Below are 17,016 nucleotides of genomic sequence, written 5' to 3'. Positions count from 1 at the left end.
TTTCCACCCTCAAAAAAAAGTCATGCAGTATAAATTTTTAAACTTTTTATTCAGAAGTGTTTTTACTTTATAGAAATTATTTTTTTCTTGCTGTAATCTTGTGCAATTTGAGCTGTGGCTGTGAGTATAATCTATAAGTTATATTTATTTTAATTTCATTTCAAATATTTTTTTTATATATAATTTATTTATTTTAACAATATATTCATGTTCCAATTTGCAACTATGGTCTGAAAAAAAAAATCCTGTTCAATGGAAAAAAGTTTTTTGTTTTTTTTAAACCCATACATCTCAAAATTTTGGGGAGCTATAATTGCAATACCGTGATACCGTGAAACCACGGTATTTTTGCTCACGGTTATCGTACCGTCAAAATCTCATACCGGCACATGCCTAGACACGACCCGGTTAATTTCCTTCTCAGGATCCCGGAAATTGCTAAAGGCATAAGGGCTACCCGTTTACAACCCCTAGCAAAAAGTATGGAATCACCAGTCTCGGACGAGCACTCACTCAGACATTTTATCATGTAGAGCAAACTCTGATAAACAGCTTGAAAAAATAATCAATTAGTTCAAAAATGCAAGGCTCTAGCATTCAGAAACACGAAAAGAAATGAATCAAAAACATTGTGGTGGTCAGTAAATGCTACTTCTATAGAGTAAGTGCAGGGAAATATATATGGAATCACTCCATTCTGAGGAAAAAAATATGGAATCATGAGAAACAAACAAAGAAATAACAATATAAACACATCTCTAGTATTTAGTAGCACCACTGGATTTTATGACAGCTTGCAGTCTCTGAGGCATGGACTTGATGAGTATTCTTCATCAATTTGGTGCCAACTCTCAAACCAAAGTTCCAGCGATGCAGATTCTTGATTCTTGACACCTTGTCTAATGCAGATTCTTGACTCTTGACAAGATGATAATGCTGGAACTTTGGTTTGGTGCTGTTCCAGTGAGATTTACAAAGATGACTGCCAGAAGAAAACATCAAAATTCCCTCAGTCTTTGATGATATGGCAAAGGCACTGTGGTTAAATCTTCAATAAATGCACAAGTTTACATTGAAATTTTAGACAGCTTTCTTACCCCTTCAATTGAAAATATGTCATTTTCCAAGATGACAATGCATCATGCCACAGAGCTAAAACTCTGAAAGCATTCCTTGGCAAAAGACTTATCCATTCAATGTCATGGCCTGCAAATAGCCCAGACCTCAACCCTGTTGAAAACCTGTGGTGGAAATTGAAAAAAAAAAAAAGGTCCACAGCAAGGCTCTGGCCTGCAAGGATGATCTGGCAACTGCAATCAAAGAGAGTTGGCACCAAATTGATGAAGAATACTCATCAAGTCCATGCCTCAGAGACTGCAAGCTGTCATAAAAGCCAGAGGTGGTGCTACTAAATACGAGAGATGTGTTTTGATTGTTATTTCTTTGTTTGTTTCTCATGATTCCATATTTTTTCCTCAGAATGGAGTGACTATATTTATCAGGGCTGCAGCTATCGAATATTTTAGTAATCGAGTAATCGACTGAAAATTCTATCGATTAATCGAGGCATCAGACGCTACCTGTTACCAACGTAGCATCGTGCGGGCTAGTATTTAGCAACGTCGGCGTCATTTGTGACGGCTGTCGGCTGCAGTAAGTTTTTTTTTTTTACTTCTTCCTCTCCGCACGTGACAGTGCGTTGTCCCGCATTAAAAGTAGTCCGAGCAAAACGTGATGCTTAGAGCTGTCAAAATAAACGATTACTCGAGGTGAAGAAAATTACTCGGATCAGTTTTTAAACTTGAGTTAGTCGAGTACTCGTTTCTAATATTTATGAAATAATGTTTATGTCCCTGCACTTGCTTTATAAAAGTAACATTTACTGACCATCACAATGTCTTTTATTCATTTCTTTCAGTGTTTCTGAATGCTAAAGAGTTGCACTTTTGAACTAATTCATTATTTTTTCAACTTTTTTAATCTGAGTTTGTTATACATGATAAAATGTCTGAGTGACTGCTCGTCCGAGACTGCTTATTCCATACTTTTTGCATGGGAGTGTATATTTCGCAACTGTCTGAAAGGGGCTAGTGTCTTGTCCCGCCACCTCTCAGCATTGACGGTAAGCACAGTATTTTTTTTTTTTTTTTTACTGAATAATAATATGACATGTAACACATGTTTTGGGAGACCTATTTTGAGATTTAGGGGGTGTTTAGGGGCACTTAGCAATACCAATTTGGTGACAGTCTGGAGCCCTGCTTTGCGGTTTGTCACTTTTCGCGGTGGAGGGATCACTGGAGTGATAAGGAAAGTCCCTCTTTATCTGAGAATCATATTGTTGATTGACTTTTTCATGAAACAAAAAATTATAACCTTACAAGAATAAATGTATTGCGATGAGAACAGTTTTGTTTTTCTTCCGAGAAATCGCTTTGACTTCTTGCTGCGATTTCAAGCGCATCTGGCAAAAGCACGAGGGAGGTCACGGCAAACTCAGACATATTGTTTGCCGGGAATTGGCAATAATTGAAAAATACTTTCTTGAAAACCATTTGCAGAGTGAGACAATCCACTGAAAAATGAGAGGACAGTCCGTCCTACCCGTAAGAGTCTCCAGATCATCAACAACAGAACCTCAAATGTTTGTCCTTGGTGCAAATTTGCAGACGTGGGTAGTAACACTGGCATGTACTTGAGACACTTTTTGATGAAAATGTACAGTGTATCGCAGAAGTGAGTACACCCCTTGCATTTGTCCAGATATTTAAGTATATCTTTTCATGGGACCACACTGACACAATGAAAAGTAGTCTGTGTGCAGCTTATATAATAGAGTTCATTTATTTTCCCCTCAAAATAACTAAAACCCTGGCAACAAAAGTGAGTACACCCCTTAGAAATGACATCCCTAAATGTCCAAATTGGGTACTGCTTGTCATTTTCCCCCCAAAATGTCACGTGACTCGTTAGTGTTACTTGGTCCAGGTGAGCATAGGGAGCAGGTGTGTTCACATTTGTAGTGCAGCTCTCACACTCTCTCATACTGGTCACTGAAAGTTCCAACATGGCACCACATGGCAAAGAACTCTCTGAGGATCTTAACTCATTTGCTGCCAAAAACGTATAAATACGTTCTATTTTTACTTGTTTCAGTGTCCCAAAGACGTATTTATGTGTCTTTTACGTTTTTGTTTTCCAAAAGAGACATCTCTGGGTTCTGATTCAATTTAGCTCCAAAGCACAAAGCTGAAAATCGATTTTAAAGCAATAAAACTGGCCACTGGAGGGCAGGAGCGCATTTGGTAAGACCCGCAACCCGATTCAACGACAACGAACGGCCAAGCCGCACGGCTGGGGCGCCGGCGGAAGACGACCGAATGGATGTCAGGCGGCGGACGACTGAGCAGAACAACCGATAGGATGCCCGGGATGCCAGGTGCTAGACGACCGAGCAGAACGACCGGGACCACTAGTGCAGCGGACGATGCCTTTGAGTCCGTGCTGCTCGCGAGCAGAGCCTGCAGAGACTCAAAAAAATTCATCTTTATGAGAAAGGCGCCAGTGAGGTAAAAGTTTAACCGGCTGTCTTGGCCGGAACAGCGTCATCTTTCAGTTAGTTATGTGTAAATAAATTGTTACTTTGCTATCAAAAGCTCTATTTGTCTGGTTGTTTATCTTATTTTGTAAAAGGAAAACATTCAGATGTTTGGGATGTAAATAAAGCAAAAAATAGCTGTGTATATGTTTGAAATTTCACAAAAAGCTCAATTTCTCTGTTTTTTTCATCAGAAATTGGAAAATTGCTCAAACTAAGCTATTTTCTAATACTGATTTTCTAAAGAATGGAAAAAGATATGAATTAACTTTTTTTATGCTGAAAGAAAAGAGTAATCTTTCTTTTGGTGGGTTCCATGTTTACATAGCAATAGAACATAATTTTCTGTGGGCTTTGCAAAATCAGTCAAAATCCAGTAAAACGGCCGGGAGCTCCGGTGAAAATGGCTGGGAGTGAAAGAGTTAAAAGACGTATTGTTGCGCTACATGAAAATGACCAAGGCTACGAGAAGATTGCCAACACCCTGAAACTGAGCTGCAGCACAGTGGCTAAGATCATCCAGCGTTTTAAAAGAGCAGGGTCCACTCAGAACAGGCCTCGGGTCGGTCGTCCAAAGAAGCCGAGCGCATGTGCTGAGCGTCACATCCAAATGTTTTCTTTGAAAGATCGTCGCAGGAGTGCTGTCAGCATTGCTGCAGAGATTGAAGAGGTGGGGAGTCAGCCTGTTAGTGCTCAGACCATACATCGAATTGGTGTGCATGGCTGTCACCCCAGGAGGAAGCCTTTTCTGAAGACTGTACACAAGGAAGCCCATAAACTGTTTGCTGAAGACATATCAACAAAGCACATGGATTACTGGTCTCAAGCATGTGTGGCGGCAACCAGTTGAGGAGTACAAAGAAAAGTGTGTCATGCCTACAGTCAAGCATGGTGATTAGAATGTCATGGTCTGGGGCTGCATGAGTGCTGCAGGAGTTCCATTGAGGGAAACATGAACTCCAACATGTACTGTAAAATGCTGCAGCAGAGCATGATCACCTCCCTCCAGAAACTGGGTCACAGGGCAGTGTTCAAGCATGACAATGACCACAAACACACCTCCAAGATGACCACTGCTTCACTGAATAGGCTGAGGGTAAAGATGATGGACTGGCCAGTCATGTCTCCAGACTTCAACCCAATAGAACATCTCGGGGGGATCCTCAAGCGGAAGGTGGAGGTGCGCAAAGTCTCAAATATTCAGCAGCTCCGCAACGTCGTCATGGAGGAGTGGAAGAGCATTCCCATTGCAACCTGTGAAGTTCTGGTCAACTCCATGCCCAGGAGAGTAAAGCAGTTCTGGATAATAGTGGTGGCCACACAAAATATTGATAGTTGACATGTTGTACGAATGTTAATATTGACAACTTTCACTAAGGGGTGTACTCATTTTGTTGCCATGGGTTTAGATATTAATGGTGTTGAAATTCGGCTCCCTGGCCCAGACGCACCCGCGGACAGCACCGACCAAAACAAGTGCCGCTCGGCTGACGCTGCCCCGCGTGCGCCCGCCGGGAAGGCCGAATCTCGCGCGTCCTCTTATTTTAACCCTTTGTACTGACTCCATGTTTCAAAAGCTTGAAGAACACTCACCGAAAACAGGTTGACAATTTATTCGGCGACAATGGTAAAAACAAGGCAAAAACAGACGACGGAGGGACAATTCTGGATCCAAAACAAGGCTATATGTTTCCGAGCAGAAAAAATCTGTGTTATCTCAGTGTCCAGTCTTTTTAAAGTCTTTGCGGAGGTGGGCCTTGTCGAAGGCGTTTCTGGGCGTTGCTTTTGGGCTATCCCCTCTGGGGCCGGTTTTGGGCAGCTTAGGTTCGTGCGCGGATTGGGACGCCCGCTATCAACTTTGCTGTCCGGGCTGGTTGTACTTGTTTTAGGACAAAGCGCTTTGTCCTTGGAGTTTGCTGGGAGAGCTGATTGCCAGAGTTGGTGCGTCAGTCTTGTGACAAGACGGCATTGTGTATCTCTTCTATTTCTTCTCATTAAACTATGGTGTGCTATTTATTTTATATTAGTAGTGTAGTCCTACCGTAAATATGAAAATGATACTATTTCCTGATTAATTATATTACGTGTGTTAGACTAATGCAAACAGTTAGACGGTGCCTACGAAAACCTGTACCATATGTATGTGTTAGACTATATATGTGTTAGACTAATGCAAACAATTATATTGTGTGGGCGATGACGATATCTTTTCTCCTTCAATGGCTATATTTTGAGGCGAAAATAAATGAACTCTATTAGGGCTGCAGCCATGGAATATTTTAATAGTCGATTAATCGAGGGACTAGTTAGTTTGAATAATCAGATAAAGAACATGAAAAATTAAAATACCTGAGCTGAGCCTCAGATGGTATCAGGGGTCGCGTAAACCGGATATTTTCCGTCGTTGACCGGTTTTTTAAAACGGTCACGGAAAAAACTAAAGTCCGTCCGTCATTTTGACAGGTTGCAATTCACACCCCAGACCACAGGGTGGCGAGTTAGCATATTAATTAGCTATTGTCTCTCTTAATGCATGACGTCGTTGGCTCTTCTGTCAGAATATTGTAGCGTCACCGGGGTCTGGCGGCGGCACCGTGATTGACACATCAACGCGAGGTTCTTATTGGTGCACCCGGTGTGCCAGCGCGTCATCCAATTGGTGGACAAGATTGCCGCCTGTGTATAGACCCCAATCACATGACGTCACAACTCCGCCCCCCTGACCGGAGCCGCCATATTGTGTGTCAGCACGTCATGTTTACACATTACCGCTACGTACATGCCTCCTATTACGGCGTGTTTTTCTGCTCGTTAATATTAATAATCAAAATAGTGAAGGCGTGTGTGGCGGTTGGTTGCTGTAACAGAGAAGATAGACGGAGAGACTTGAAGTTCTACCGTATTCTGAGTGACCCGAAGATGAGAGCGAGATGGACTGCTGTAATTCGACAAGAAATCTGGGCACCAAACGATCACCACAGACTATGTAGTAGTCTTTTTATATCTGGTAAGATGCATTTAATATATATTTAGAAGATTTTGGGCTGACAACCACAATTAAGATCATTGTGTGACGTTGGTGATTGGGGTCTATATCGTTGCCTCTTTTTCTTTGGGGTCGGAGTTGTTGGCGGTAAGCAGAGTAAAAAGGGAGAAAAATACCACGACTTCCGTGTCTAATTTTTCGCCGCCAAGCAAGCGTTACAATATTGATTAAAAATGAATGAATACTAAATACTATTGAATATGTCATCATTATCATTTTAAAAATTTAAGTGACGGGTAAAAATAGACTATGACCGGATTTTTATGACCCTGTCAGTCAAAATGACAGACAACGAAAATGTCTAGCGCAACCTCTGGATGGTATATACATATATTTTTAATGAGGATCTATGTACAACAAAATAACAATTGGCTAACTTACATAGCAATAGTCCGCTAGCTTAAATACTTGAAAATACGAAAGTTTTTTTTTTTTACAATGCTCTTAACAAATGGTTCAGACACATATTCCCACAAAAAACGGCTAAATATACCTATAAACTTAATTATGAATGCATTAAAAAACATTAGCTAAACAAAAACTTGGATTATGTTGGTTTTAACAGGGAGCAGTTGGATTCAGCCTTGTGAAAAGAGGCAGACCAGAGGGCAGTGTATCCTCCCTAATCAATAAAACTAGTGCTGCAACGATTAATCGATTAACTCGAGTATTCAATTGGAAAAAAATGTGTGAAACTTTGCTGCTTCGAGTATTCGTTTAATTAAAGTGACGGTTTGTTTTGAAAGTGTTTGCATTTAGTTTTATTGATTTGATATTACACTGCCCTGTAGTCTGCCTCATTTTACATGGCTGAATCCAGCTGCTCCCTGTTAAGACCAAACTAAGTTTTTGTTTGGGCTCATTTTTTTAATGCATTCATAATTTAGTTCATAGGTAAATTAAGCCGTTTTTGTGGGAATATGTCTGAACCATTTGTTAAGAGTATTGTTAAAAAAGAAAATGTCAGAATTTTATAGCATTTAAGCTAACTAGCGGACTTTTGCTACGTAAGCTAGCCAATTGTTTCTTTGTTGTCTATGTATAATGTACATAGACCCTCATTTATGTATTTTTTAATACCATTTGGGGCTCAGCTCAGGTATTTTTTTATGTTCCTTATCCGATTACTCGATTATTCGAACTAACTAGTTCATCGATTAATCGAATACTAAAATAATCGATAGCTGCAGGCCTAAATAAAATGAAATGAAAACACTTTCAAAATAAACCATTACGACGCCATTTTAATTATAAGAATACTCGAAGCAACAAAATTTAATTGGAATATTATTTTCTAATCGAATACTCAAGTTAATCGATTAATCGTTGCAGCGCTAAACTCTTTTATATAAGCTGCACACAGACTACTTTTCATTGTGTCAAAGTGTCATTTTGTCAGTGTCGTCCCATGAAAAGATATACTTAAATATTTGCAGAAATGCGAGGGGTGTACTCACTTTTGTGATACACTGTATATCGCAAACCCACAAAAAGTCGCAACGTCACTTTTATTCCAAATCATTCAGCTCTAGGTTGGGACACCCCTCTGTTATTGAGAGAGCTGGTACGCTTCGCCAGCCACGACGGAGGTCCTGCGATTGAGATCATCACTTGAAATTAATACCTCAATATCTATAAAATGATAGCAGCACAAACGAAAATCTTTACAGCACAATGAGGACAAATGTAGCATGAAGAAATGGCACCATTTTAAGTCCATTTTGCAATAAACGGTGGGCTCGATGACATCATCACTCGATCGATGACATCATCACCCGAAATTAATATCTCAGAAACCATAGCAGCACAAACGAAAGTTTTTACAGCACAAACGATTGACACTGCTTTTAGCTATGAATCTATATGTGGGGCTGGTTGACCTCAGGTTGACCTATAAAAGAATTGTTCATATCTCAAAAACAATAGCAGCACAAACGATTGACATCATTTTTGTGAAAATTTGTGTGTGATGGGGGGCCAACTTCACAGAGGTCAATTATCGATACATGGGTCAGGAAATTATTCTACAATATCCAATCTTGATTTTTGGTCAGTTGATTTCTGGACAATTCCTGTTGATTTTAGGGCATTTAAAGATTACTTCCCGTTGACCCGGTAATGTCCCCAAATAAGTATTTCTTAACCTTGCTAAAGGAACCGGACCCGACAAGTTTCACATGTGGATTCACCAAACCCTTGGGGATTAAATATTCAAAGCATTTTTTTCCCCCCAAATTAAAAAAATCTAATCAAATCTCAGCTAGCAACAGAGGTGGGTAGATTAGCCAAAAAGTTTACTCAAGTAAAAGTGGTTTTCCTTCATAATAATATTACTCAAGTAGAAGTAGCCGTCCAAAAAATGTACACAAGTTCAAGTAAAAAAGTATTTGGTGAAAGGAATACTCAGGTAATGAGTAACATTTTGAGTAACTGCTTATATAAAAAAAAATTAAACAATGGTATTATTTTTCTGATCACAAAGTTATCTATATGGACTATAGTTACAATGATACTGTACAATAACTCATTACATAATCACATTAAGCCAAAGAAAGAAGAAAAGGAAAAAAATCCGACAAGCGAAAAATAAATAAATAAATAAGTGGGGCATTATTCGTCCAAAGAGAAAATAGTTCTGAATTTGAATAGTGAAACGTTCCTTCATAATGACTATTTTGAGATTAAAAGGATCATACAGTATCTCTGGTTTTCCGTAGTCAATTGGTGCCAAATAAAAACTGGGAGAGAGGTTAAAATCCATGCTTTTGAGTCATGTTGAGGGCATCGCTCCATATCAAATACTTCATTGTTTACAGTGCTTTAAAGACACCACATGATTGAACAGACTGGCGTGAAGATAGAATGGCAAGCTTGCGTCTAATTGGTTCAATGGAGTCATGCGATAATTGTTCTCATTGGTCAAATCGGTATAGCTACCCCAGTAATACACATACATTGCTGGCAAAAAAAAACAAAAACGTATTTTTCAGACTATAAGTCGCACCTGAGTATAAGTCACACCAGCCATAAAATGCCCGACAAAGAGGAAAAAAACATATATAAGTCGCACTGGAGTATAAGTCACATTTTTGGGAGAAATTTACTTGATAAAATCCAACACATTGAACAGATATGTCATCTTGAAAGGCAATTTTAAAAAAACATACTATAGAGAACAACATGCTGAATAGGTGTACAGTATGATAATGTTACATGATGCATGAACAACGAACGTTTCTGGTATGTTAACGTAACATAGCTATTAAGCATAGCTATAGCATAAAGAACATGCTAACAAGTTAACCAAACCATCAGTGTCACTCCAAAACACCAAAATAACATGTGAAATGATATAATAATGTGTTAATAATTTCACACATAAGTTGCTCCAGAGTATAAGTCGCACTCCCAGCCAAACTATGAAAAAAAAACAACAACAAAAACTGCGCCTTTTTATAGTCTGAAAAATACGGTAATTAGGCTCGAGCGTTTACGTCACAGCAGCACGGGATCATGCGAGATTTGCGACAACGCAACCATTGCGGAAGCATCACGGGACATTTAAACTTAGCGGCAACCAAAGATGGAAAAAAGTAAGGAATACTTGCCAGTTCGATACAGAGACAAACTTGTTACCACGGCGAAGGACAGATATGTGAGCAATTTTAAGGATGTGAACAATGTTGACCCTCACGAGCAAGCCGAACACAAATGGAATAAAGATGTCGACAAGCTTCCACCACTACGCGAAATGGACATCATGCTGTATTTAGTGTTTGGTATATGTTACTACACTCATCAGCAATTCCGAAACTACAAATCGCTACAAAGCTACGAACAGTTTTGCTGCGGATGGGTGCAGGATCTTCACTTTATGACCATAGCAAACGGCAACACATCTTTCTAGCAAAGGTAGGCAATGTGTGTTTACATTAGTCTGTGACCACGGATGTACAAATCTTTTGCTGCATAAAATGTAGCCTGTGTACAAATTCTTTGCCACTCTCTCACGTCAAAATATTACAGCTTTTTCATTTAGCAACGACATGAATTATGTCTTATGAAGACAATGCACATGTATGCATGCTAGTTGTTTAGCTTTAGCAATAGCTAACAACAGGCCGACTTAGGGCGTAAAGTTACTGAAATTTGCGTAAACAAACGAAATTAACTTACCGGAGTGGAAGTGCATAGAGCAAACTCAGTGTGTAACTGGAGAATCAAACGTTATGCCCTTCCTTCTGATCGAGGCCACCCATGCCATTCTTCGACGTTTGGTAAGTTCAGATATGAGCTTTCCCTCGCCTTTTCTCCATGTAGGGATCCGGAAGAAACTCAATGGTGTTCCGTCGAGCTGTACATTCTCCTTTCTATTCGATCGGTTGTTGCAATTCTTTACCGCACAATAATTTCCAACCATTTTTAAAGAGCGACCTGTGTTGAAATGCCTCATTGCTTATGTTTCTCGCTTCCACAATGGCGATAGCGGCGGAAACCTCGCGAGTGCCACGTCATACGCTCGAGCCTAATAATAATAAATCTAATATGTAGAATAAATAGGAAAAATGTAACGACTCTTGTGTAGCCCAAAGTAATGGAGTAAGAGTGATGTTTTTTTCTTCATAAATCTATTTAGGTAGAAGTAAAAAGTATAGCTTAGTAAAACTACTCTCAGTACATATTTTTATTTATTTTTTTACATGTGTTACTACCCACCTCTGGCTAGCAAGCTAATAATTTAGCTAATTCCCGTTCAAAATTCTTCTCATTTTGACAGCATGTTCTATAAACAGGTCAAAATTTGTGACCATGCTACGCTCATTGGCAGTGTTGTTAATAACGGCGTTACAATATAACGGCGTTACTAACGGCGTTATTTTTTTCAGTAATGAGTAATCTAATTAATTACTTTTCTCATCTTGGCAACGCCGTTACCGTTACTGAGGCGGGAAAGGCGTGCGTTACTATGCGTTACTAAGTTGGTTAAATAAAAAAAAGTCTGAGAGAAACGGACTCACGGGGACGAGAGCAGAGCAGGAGTGGGGAAGACGCCGTTGCAACCGCGATGCTAGATGGCTCCAATAATACCTGACTGCAGCCATAGCCGACAAACTACGCCCACATGACACAGTAGATATCATATTATAGAACTAGATGCAAATGAGAGACACTGCTGCATTGCCAACATGTTTTAAGGACTACATGCGTTTGTAAACAGCCGCCATCTTAAAGCAGTAGACCTCTCAGGAAGGCCCTGATGTAGAGATCCTTCCTAGCGAACCTAAGTAATTTTTTAAAATCTAAAATGCTCCTAAATCGGCAAAATCTTAACTTAAATCTATCTTTAAATGATGAAACAGTTTTAAAACTTACACATGTTTAAAGAAGACAGAAGGGAACTAATGCAATAACGGGAGAAATTTTAACAACTTTAACGATTGATTCACAACTTTAAATGACTTCCACACATAGCAAAGGTTACTAGCTAGTTATCGCAATACCCTTGTGTCTAGTTAAGTGGAGGGTAAAGAATTGGGCTTGGGCCAATTGTCCCCCAAACCCTTTAAGCTTCACATTGTGTGACCTGTTTTTTTTTTTTTTTGAGAAAAAAAAAATATCACTAGTTACTTTGCCAAGTAACTAATTACTCTTACATTCAGGTAACTGAGTTACTAACGCAATTACTTTTTGGGAGAAGTAATTTGTAACTGTAATTAATTACTTTTTTAAAGTAAAATTAACAACACTGCATGGCACTAAATGCGTTAGTAGACAGCCGCCATCTTAAAGCAGTAGACTTTTTAGGACGGCTCTGTTGTAGAGAACCTTCCTAGCGAACCTAAGTAACTTTTTATCTAAAATACTTCTAAATCGGCAAAATCTTGACTTGAATCTATCTTTAAATGATGAAACAGTTTTAAAACTTTCATATGTCGAAAGTAGAGAGAAGGGAACAAATGCAATAATGGGAGCAATTTTAACAACTTTCAACAGTTGATTCAGGGTAAAGGGTAAATTAGGGTAAAGAATTGGGCTCGGGCCAATTGTACCAAAAACCTTCACAAAAAACTTCACATAGTGTGGCCAATGTTTTTTTTTTGTTTTTTTTTTTGAGGAAAAAAAAAAAGTAATTATCACCAATTACTTTGCCAAGTAACTAATTACTCTTACATTCAGGTAATTGAGTTACTAACGCAATTACTTTTTGGGAGAAGTAATTTGTAACTATAATTAATTACTTTTTTTCAGTAAGATTAACAACACTGCGAGTCGTTGGTCTGTTGTATTCCCTCATACAAGTGCGAGTCAACCTTCCACTGAGCAAACCAGTTCATCCTCCCATCAGATTGAGGACTATCAGTTAAAAAGAAATGGATAAAGCCTGTAAACCAGTCCAAAATCTGATCTAAAAAGCCCCTTTGCCTAGATTTACGAAATTAGGGATCTGCATTTCATCGAACGCCTGGGGTTTGATCGGAGCCCAGGTTAAGAACCACTACCCCAGAGGAATGAACTAAATCAACAAGAAGTGTCCAGTAAATGCCCTAAAAATTCTGGAAGACTGTCTGTGAATGCTCTTTTTTAGTGCCGTTGACGGCGCTAGATGTCCAATCTATCTTTGAACCTCCCAGTCAAAGTGGATTGGTCGTCTAGCACCGTCAACGGCCAACACAGATACTGTTCTGGTAAAAGATTTTTGTAGCAACCTGTTGGTTCCTTTTTTAAAAAATATTGATAAAGTGACACCTTTTAAAATGTTAAATCGATTCTTGGTGCAAGGTATTGCGATACATCACCATTTGGAAATATTGTCACACCCCTAGAACATACAGTATTACAGCTGTGATGTTGTGTTGAACAAATCAAAGTTTTCGGATTTCATTTTGGCCCTTGCTTCCTTTGATTTTTCTGAAAGCGGCCCTATCTCGGAGAGATCGAAAAAAAGTTTGCCATAGAGGGAAAGAGGTCACGGGGTCGGGGCTACTCACATCTCCGTCACGTTCTCGCTCTCCTGCGGAGTCAGAGCCGGGATGCCGGCGATCCCGTCAGGCTCCAGGCACTGCAGCATGGCCAAAAAGCATCGGCAGGCCGACGGGCAGCCTTCCCGACTGGGCGCCGGGGCCAGGCTCAGCAGCAGGGCCAGCAGCGTCAGGGACGCCGCGGCGGACATTCTCGCTGAGGGTAGATCCCGCCCGCTCGCTCGCTCGGGGTCCGTGGCTGTAATGAGCGGCGGGCCGGCGAGAGGCCTCCGGGGACACCGCGGGGGCGGCGGCCTGCCGCTTCTCTCTTCTCTTCTCTCTCTCCGTCCCGGGGAAGGAAGGGAGGGGCCGGCGTCACCGGACACCTTGAAAACTAAGAGGGCGGGGTTGCCTTCATCATCGTGATGCTGATGAGAAGTCAGCATCACCGCAAGCTCTTTGACGCCATTGAGTTGCTTTCAAGAGTAGAAAATTTTTGCTGTCCTACTTGTTGGTCCTTCCTCCGTTCATTGGCTGCTCCCAGTCAAAATGGACGTCTAGCGGTGTCAATGGCAGATAATGAGTTAAAGTCTGACCGAGCCGTAACAGTAATGACTTTACGTTCAATTGTAAAAGCCATTGTTGTTTTCCTCAATGTTGACGATAACTAATTTTTTCATGACAATGACGTGACGACGACGAGCTACTGTGGTATGAAAAGTATCTGAACCTTTTGGAATTTTTTTTTGTTTTTGTTTTTACGGTTAAATGGTTATTTGAATTTATTCGTATTTATCGATTGATTTTGTTAAAATTTATTTTTCACTATTAGATGGTCAAAAATGTACCGTGAATGTATTTTTACAGATTGGATGTGACTTTTTTTTTTCTCTAAATTCAGGCAAAATGATGCACTTTTTCTGTTCTATACTTCATTGTAAGTTGAGCTATATATTTTTTCTTTCATATTAAAAAGGACACAATATTATGCAGAGGTATACTTATATTAATAATTTATAGGCAAATGATACAAATTACAGTGGCGGCTGAGAGTTGTGTGGGGGGGGGGGGGGCGTGAAACGCTTACATCTTCATGGGGGGACTTAACAGAAAATAATTGAGAAGCACTGGGCTAAGGAGACTTAAAGAGCAATTGAAACCCATTTTACCAAACCATTTAAGGGGCAGTTTACATGGCGACTCTGCAACACAAAGACACAATGACTGAGTAGCGTACTCGCCTCGCGTGCATATGGTGTCGGCGAAGACGAAAAATCCTGCCTCCAAAGTCGTAGAATCCGATTGCGGGGGATTGAGGGGCGGCGTTAACGTCAGCACTTGTACACGTCACATTGGGCGTGTTTAGCGGTGCTACTAAACATTAAAAACAGCAAATAAGGCGGAATGTCGGCTTTAATTTACTATTTTAATAATATTTTTAAATATGTTGAATGTTTCAATTTTTGTGCCTTTTTGAACAAAAGAAAAATGCTTCGAGCGAGTGGGCACATTTTTTTCCGGGCTGAGGAAGCTTGGTAGGGTCAAAGTACATCATTCTCTGTCGCCCTGTAAATCTGCACTGCCCCCTAGGGCCTGGCATGAATACTACATCATTTTTATGCGGAATTGCGACATTGTTCGAATGGAGATGCAAATTTGAAATTTTTCGTATTCTCGCAGAGTCACCATGTAAACGGCCCCTAAGTCAGTTGTGTGCCCAATCACTGATGAGTGGGTTAAAGCTGCCCTACCCACTATAAAACACACACCTGGTAAGAAATGTCTTGATGAGAAGCATTGTCTGATGCGCATCATGGCTCGGTCAAAAGAGCTGTCTGAAGACCTGCGATCAAGGATTGTTGATTTGCATAAAGTTGGGAAAGGATACAAAACCATCTCTAGAAGTCAAGCTGTTCATCAATCGACAGTCAGAGAAGTTATCGACAAATGGAGAAAGTTTGGCACTCTCGCCTCTCTCCTAAGGAGCGGCCGTCCACCAAAGATGACACCAAGAGTTCGGCACAGAATACTTAGAAAGGTAAAAGAGAACCCTAGAGTGTATGCTAAAGCCTTACAGAAATCACTGCCACAGTTCAATATCTCTGTGTACACATCAACTTTATGTAAAACTATGGCCAATAATGGTGTTCATGGGAGGACTCCATGGAAGAAGACGCTGCTGTCTAACAAAAAAAAAAAACATTCTTGCTTGTTTATTGTTCGCAAAAAGCACTTGGACACACCACAGAAGTTTTGGCAAAATATTTTGTGGACTGACACAACGTCATGTGTGGAGGAAACTCTCACCAACATCAACACCACATCCCCACCGTGAAGCATGGTGGAGGGAGCATCATGATTTGGGGCTATTCTGCTGCCTCAGGGCCTGGACAACTTGCAATCATTAATGGAAGAATGAATTCAAAAGGATGTTTTGCAGGAAAGCCTGAGGCTGTCTGTCAGACAGTTGAAGCTAAAAAGAGCGTGGATGCTACAACAAGACAATGATCCAAAACGCAGAAGTAAGTCCACTTCAGAATGGTTTCAGAAGAACAAAATACACGTTCTGGAGTGGCCAAGAGAAAGTCCAGACTTTAACCCCATTGAGATGCTGTGGCGTGACCTAAAGACGATGATTCATCCCAGGAATCTGACTGAATTAAAGCAGCTTTGTAGAGAAGAATGGGCCAATTTATTAGTCCTGATCGATGTGCCAGACTGATCTGCAGCTACAGGAAGCGTCTGGTTGAAGTAATAGCTGCCAAAGGGGGCGCCAGAAATGATTAAATCTGATGGTTCACACTAGTTATTTTTCCCCCTTCTGTCATTGTTTGTATACTATCCTCATTAAAATATGAAAACCTCTACATTTTTGGGTGGTTTTAGTCAAAGCAAACACTGTTTTTTCTTCGGTGTGATTTTGACAAAGATCAGATCACAAATTTCAAAAGGTTCAGATACTTTTTCATACCACTTTAAAAACGTGTCTCGGGAGACTAAAACATAACGAGACGGATGCCAGTTTTCTTCTAACGAGACGAGAACGAGATGAAAATTTGCCATAGTTTCTGTCATAAGTTCACAATGTCTGACATTTATCTTATCGTGTGTGTAGTAGTTAGCACGGATCGTAGCAGTGTTTGGTCGTGTCACTCATGTGACGTGCTGTGCCCCGCCCCACACACACACGCTTACTCAACAGCCAGGTAACAGAATCGGTATTAGCAGCCAAAATCAGGAATTGGCGTAACACTTGTAGCAACGTTCCTACGTGGCGACCATGTTGGTAAGGTCTACTTTGCCTATCAATGTCAGCTAACTATGCTATATGATCAATCATAACAATCAAAACTAAGGAAATGCATCGCTAGGGGGAGTTTAGGGGGATGAGGCAGCACCTGGGCCCGGGGGCT

The 17,016-nt window shown here is 40.3% G+C and overlaps 1 protein-coding gene across 1 annotated transcript in view; it reads right to left on the bottom strand.

The window, feature by feature from the left end:
- Positions 1-14,049, bottom strand: part of ntrk1 (neurotrophic tyrosine kinase, receptor, type 1) — an 81,296-nt gene extending 67,247 nt beyond the window's left edge. Inside the window, exon 1 of the mRNA XM_057834117.1 lies at positions 13,634-14,049. Coding sequence (XP_057690100.1) covers positions 13,634-14,049 — 416 coding nt within the window. The remainder of the gene's footprint in view (positions 1-13,633) is intronic.
- Positions 14,050-17,016: the final 2,967 nt, after the last annotated feature.

Source organism: Corythoichthys intestinalis, chromosome 4 (genome assembly GCF_030265065.1).
Source record: "Corythoichthys intestinalis isolate RoL2023-P3 chromosome 4, ASM3026506v1, whole genome shotgun sequence".
Taxonomy (NCBI): Eukaryota; Metazoa; Chordata; class Actinopteri; order Syngnathiformes; family Syngnathidae; genus Corythoichthys; species Corythoichthys intestinalis.
This window is presented reverse-complemented; position numbering and strand designations above follow the sequence as displayed.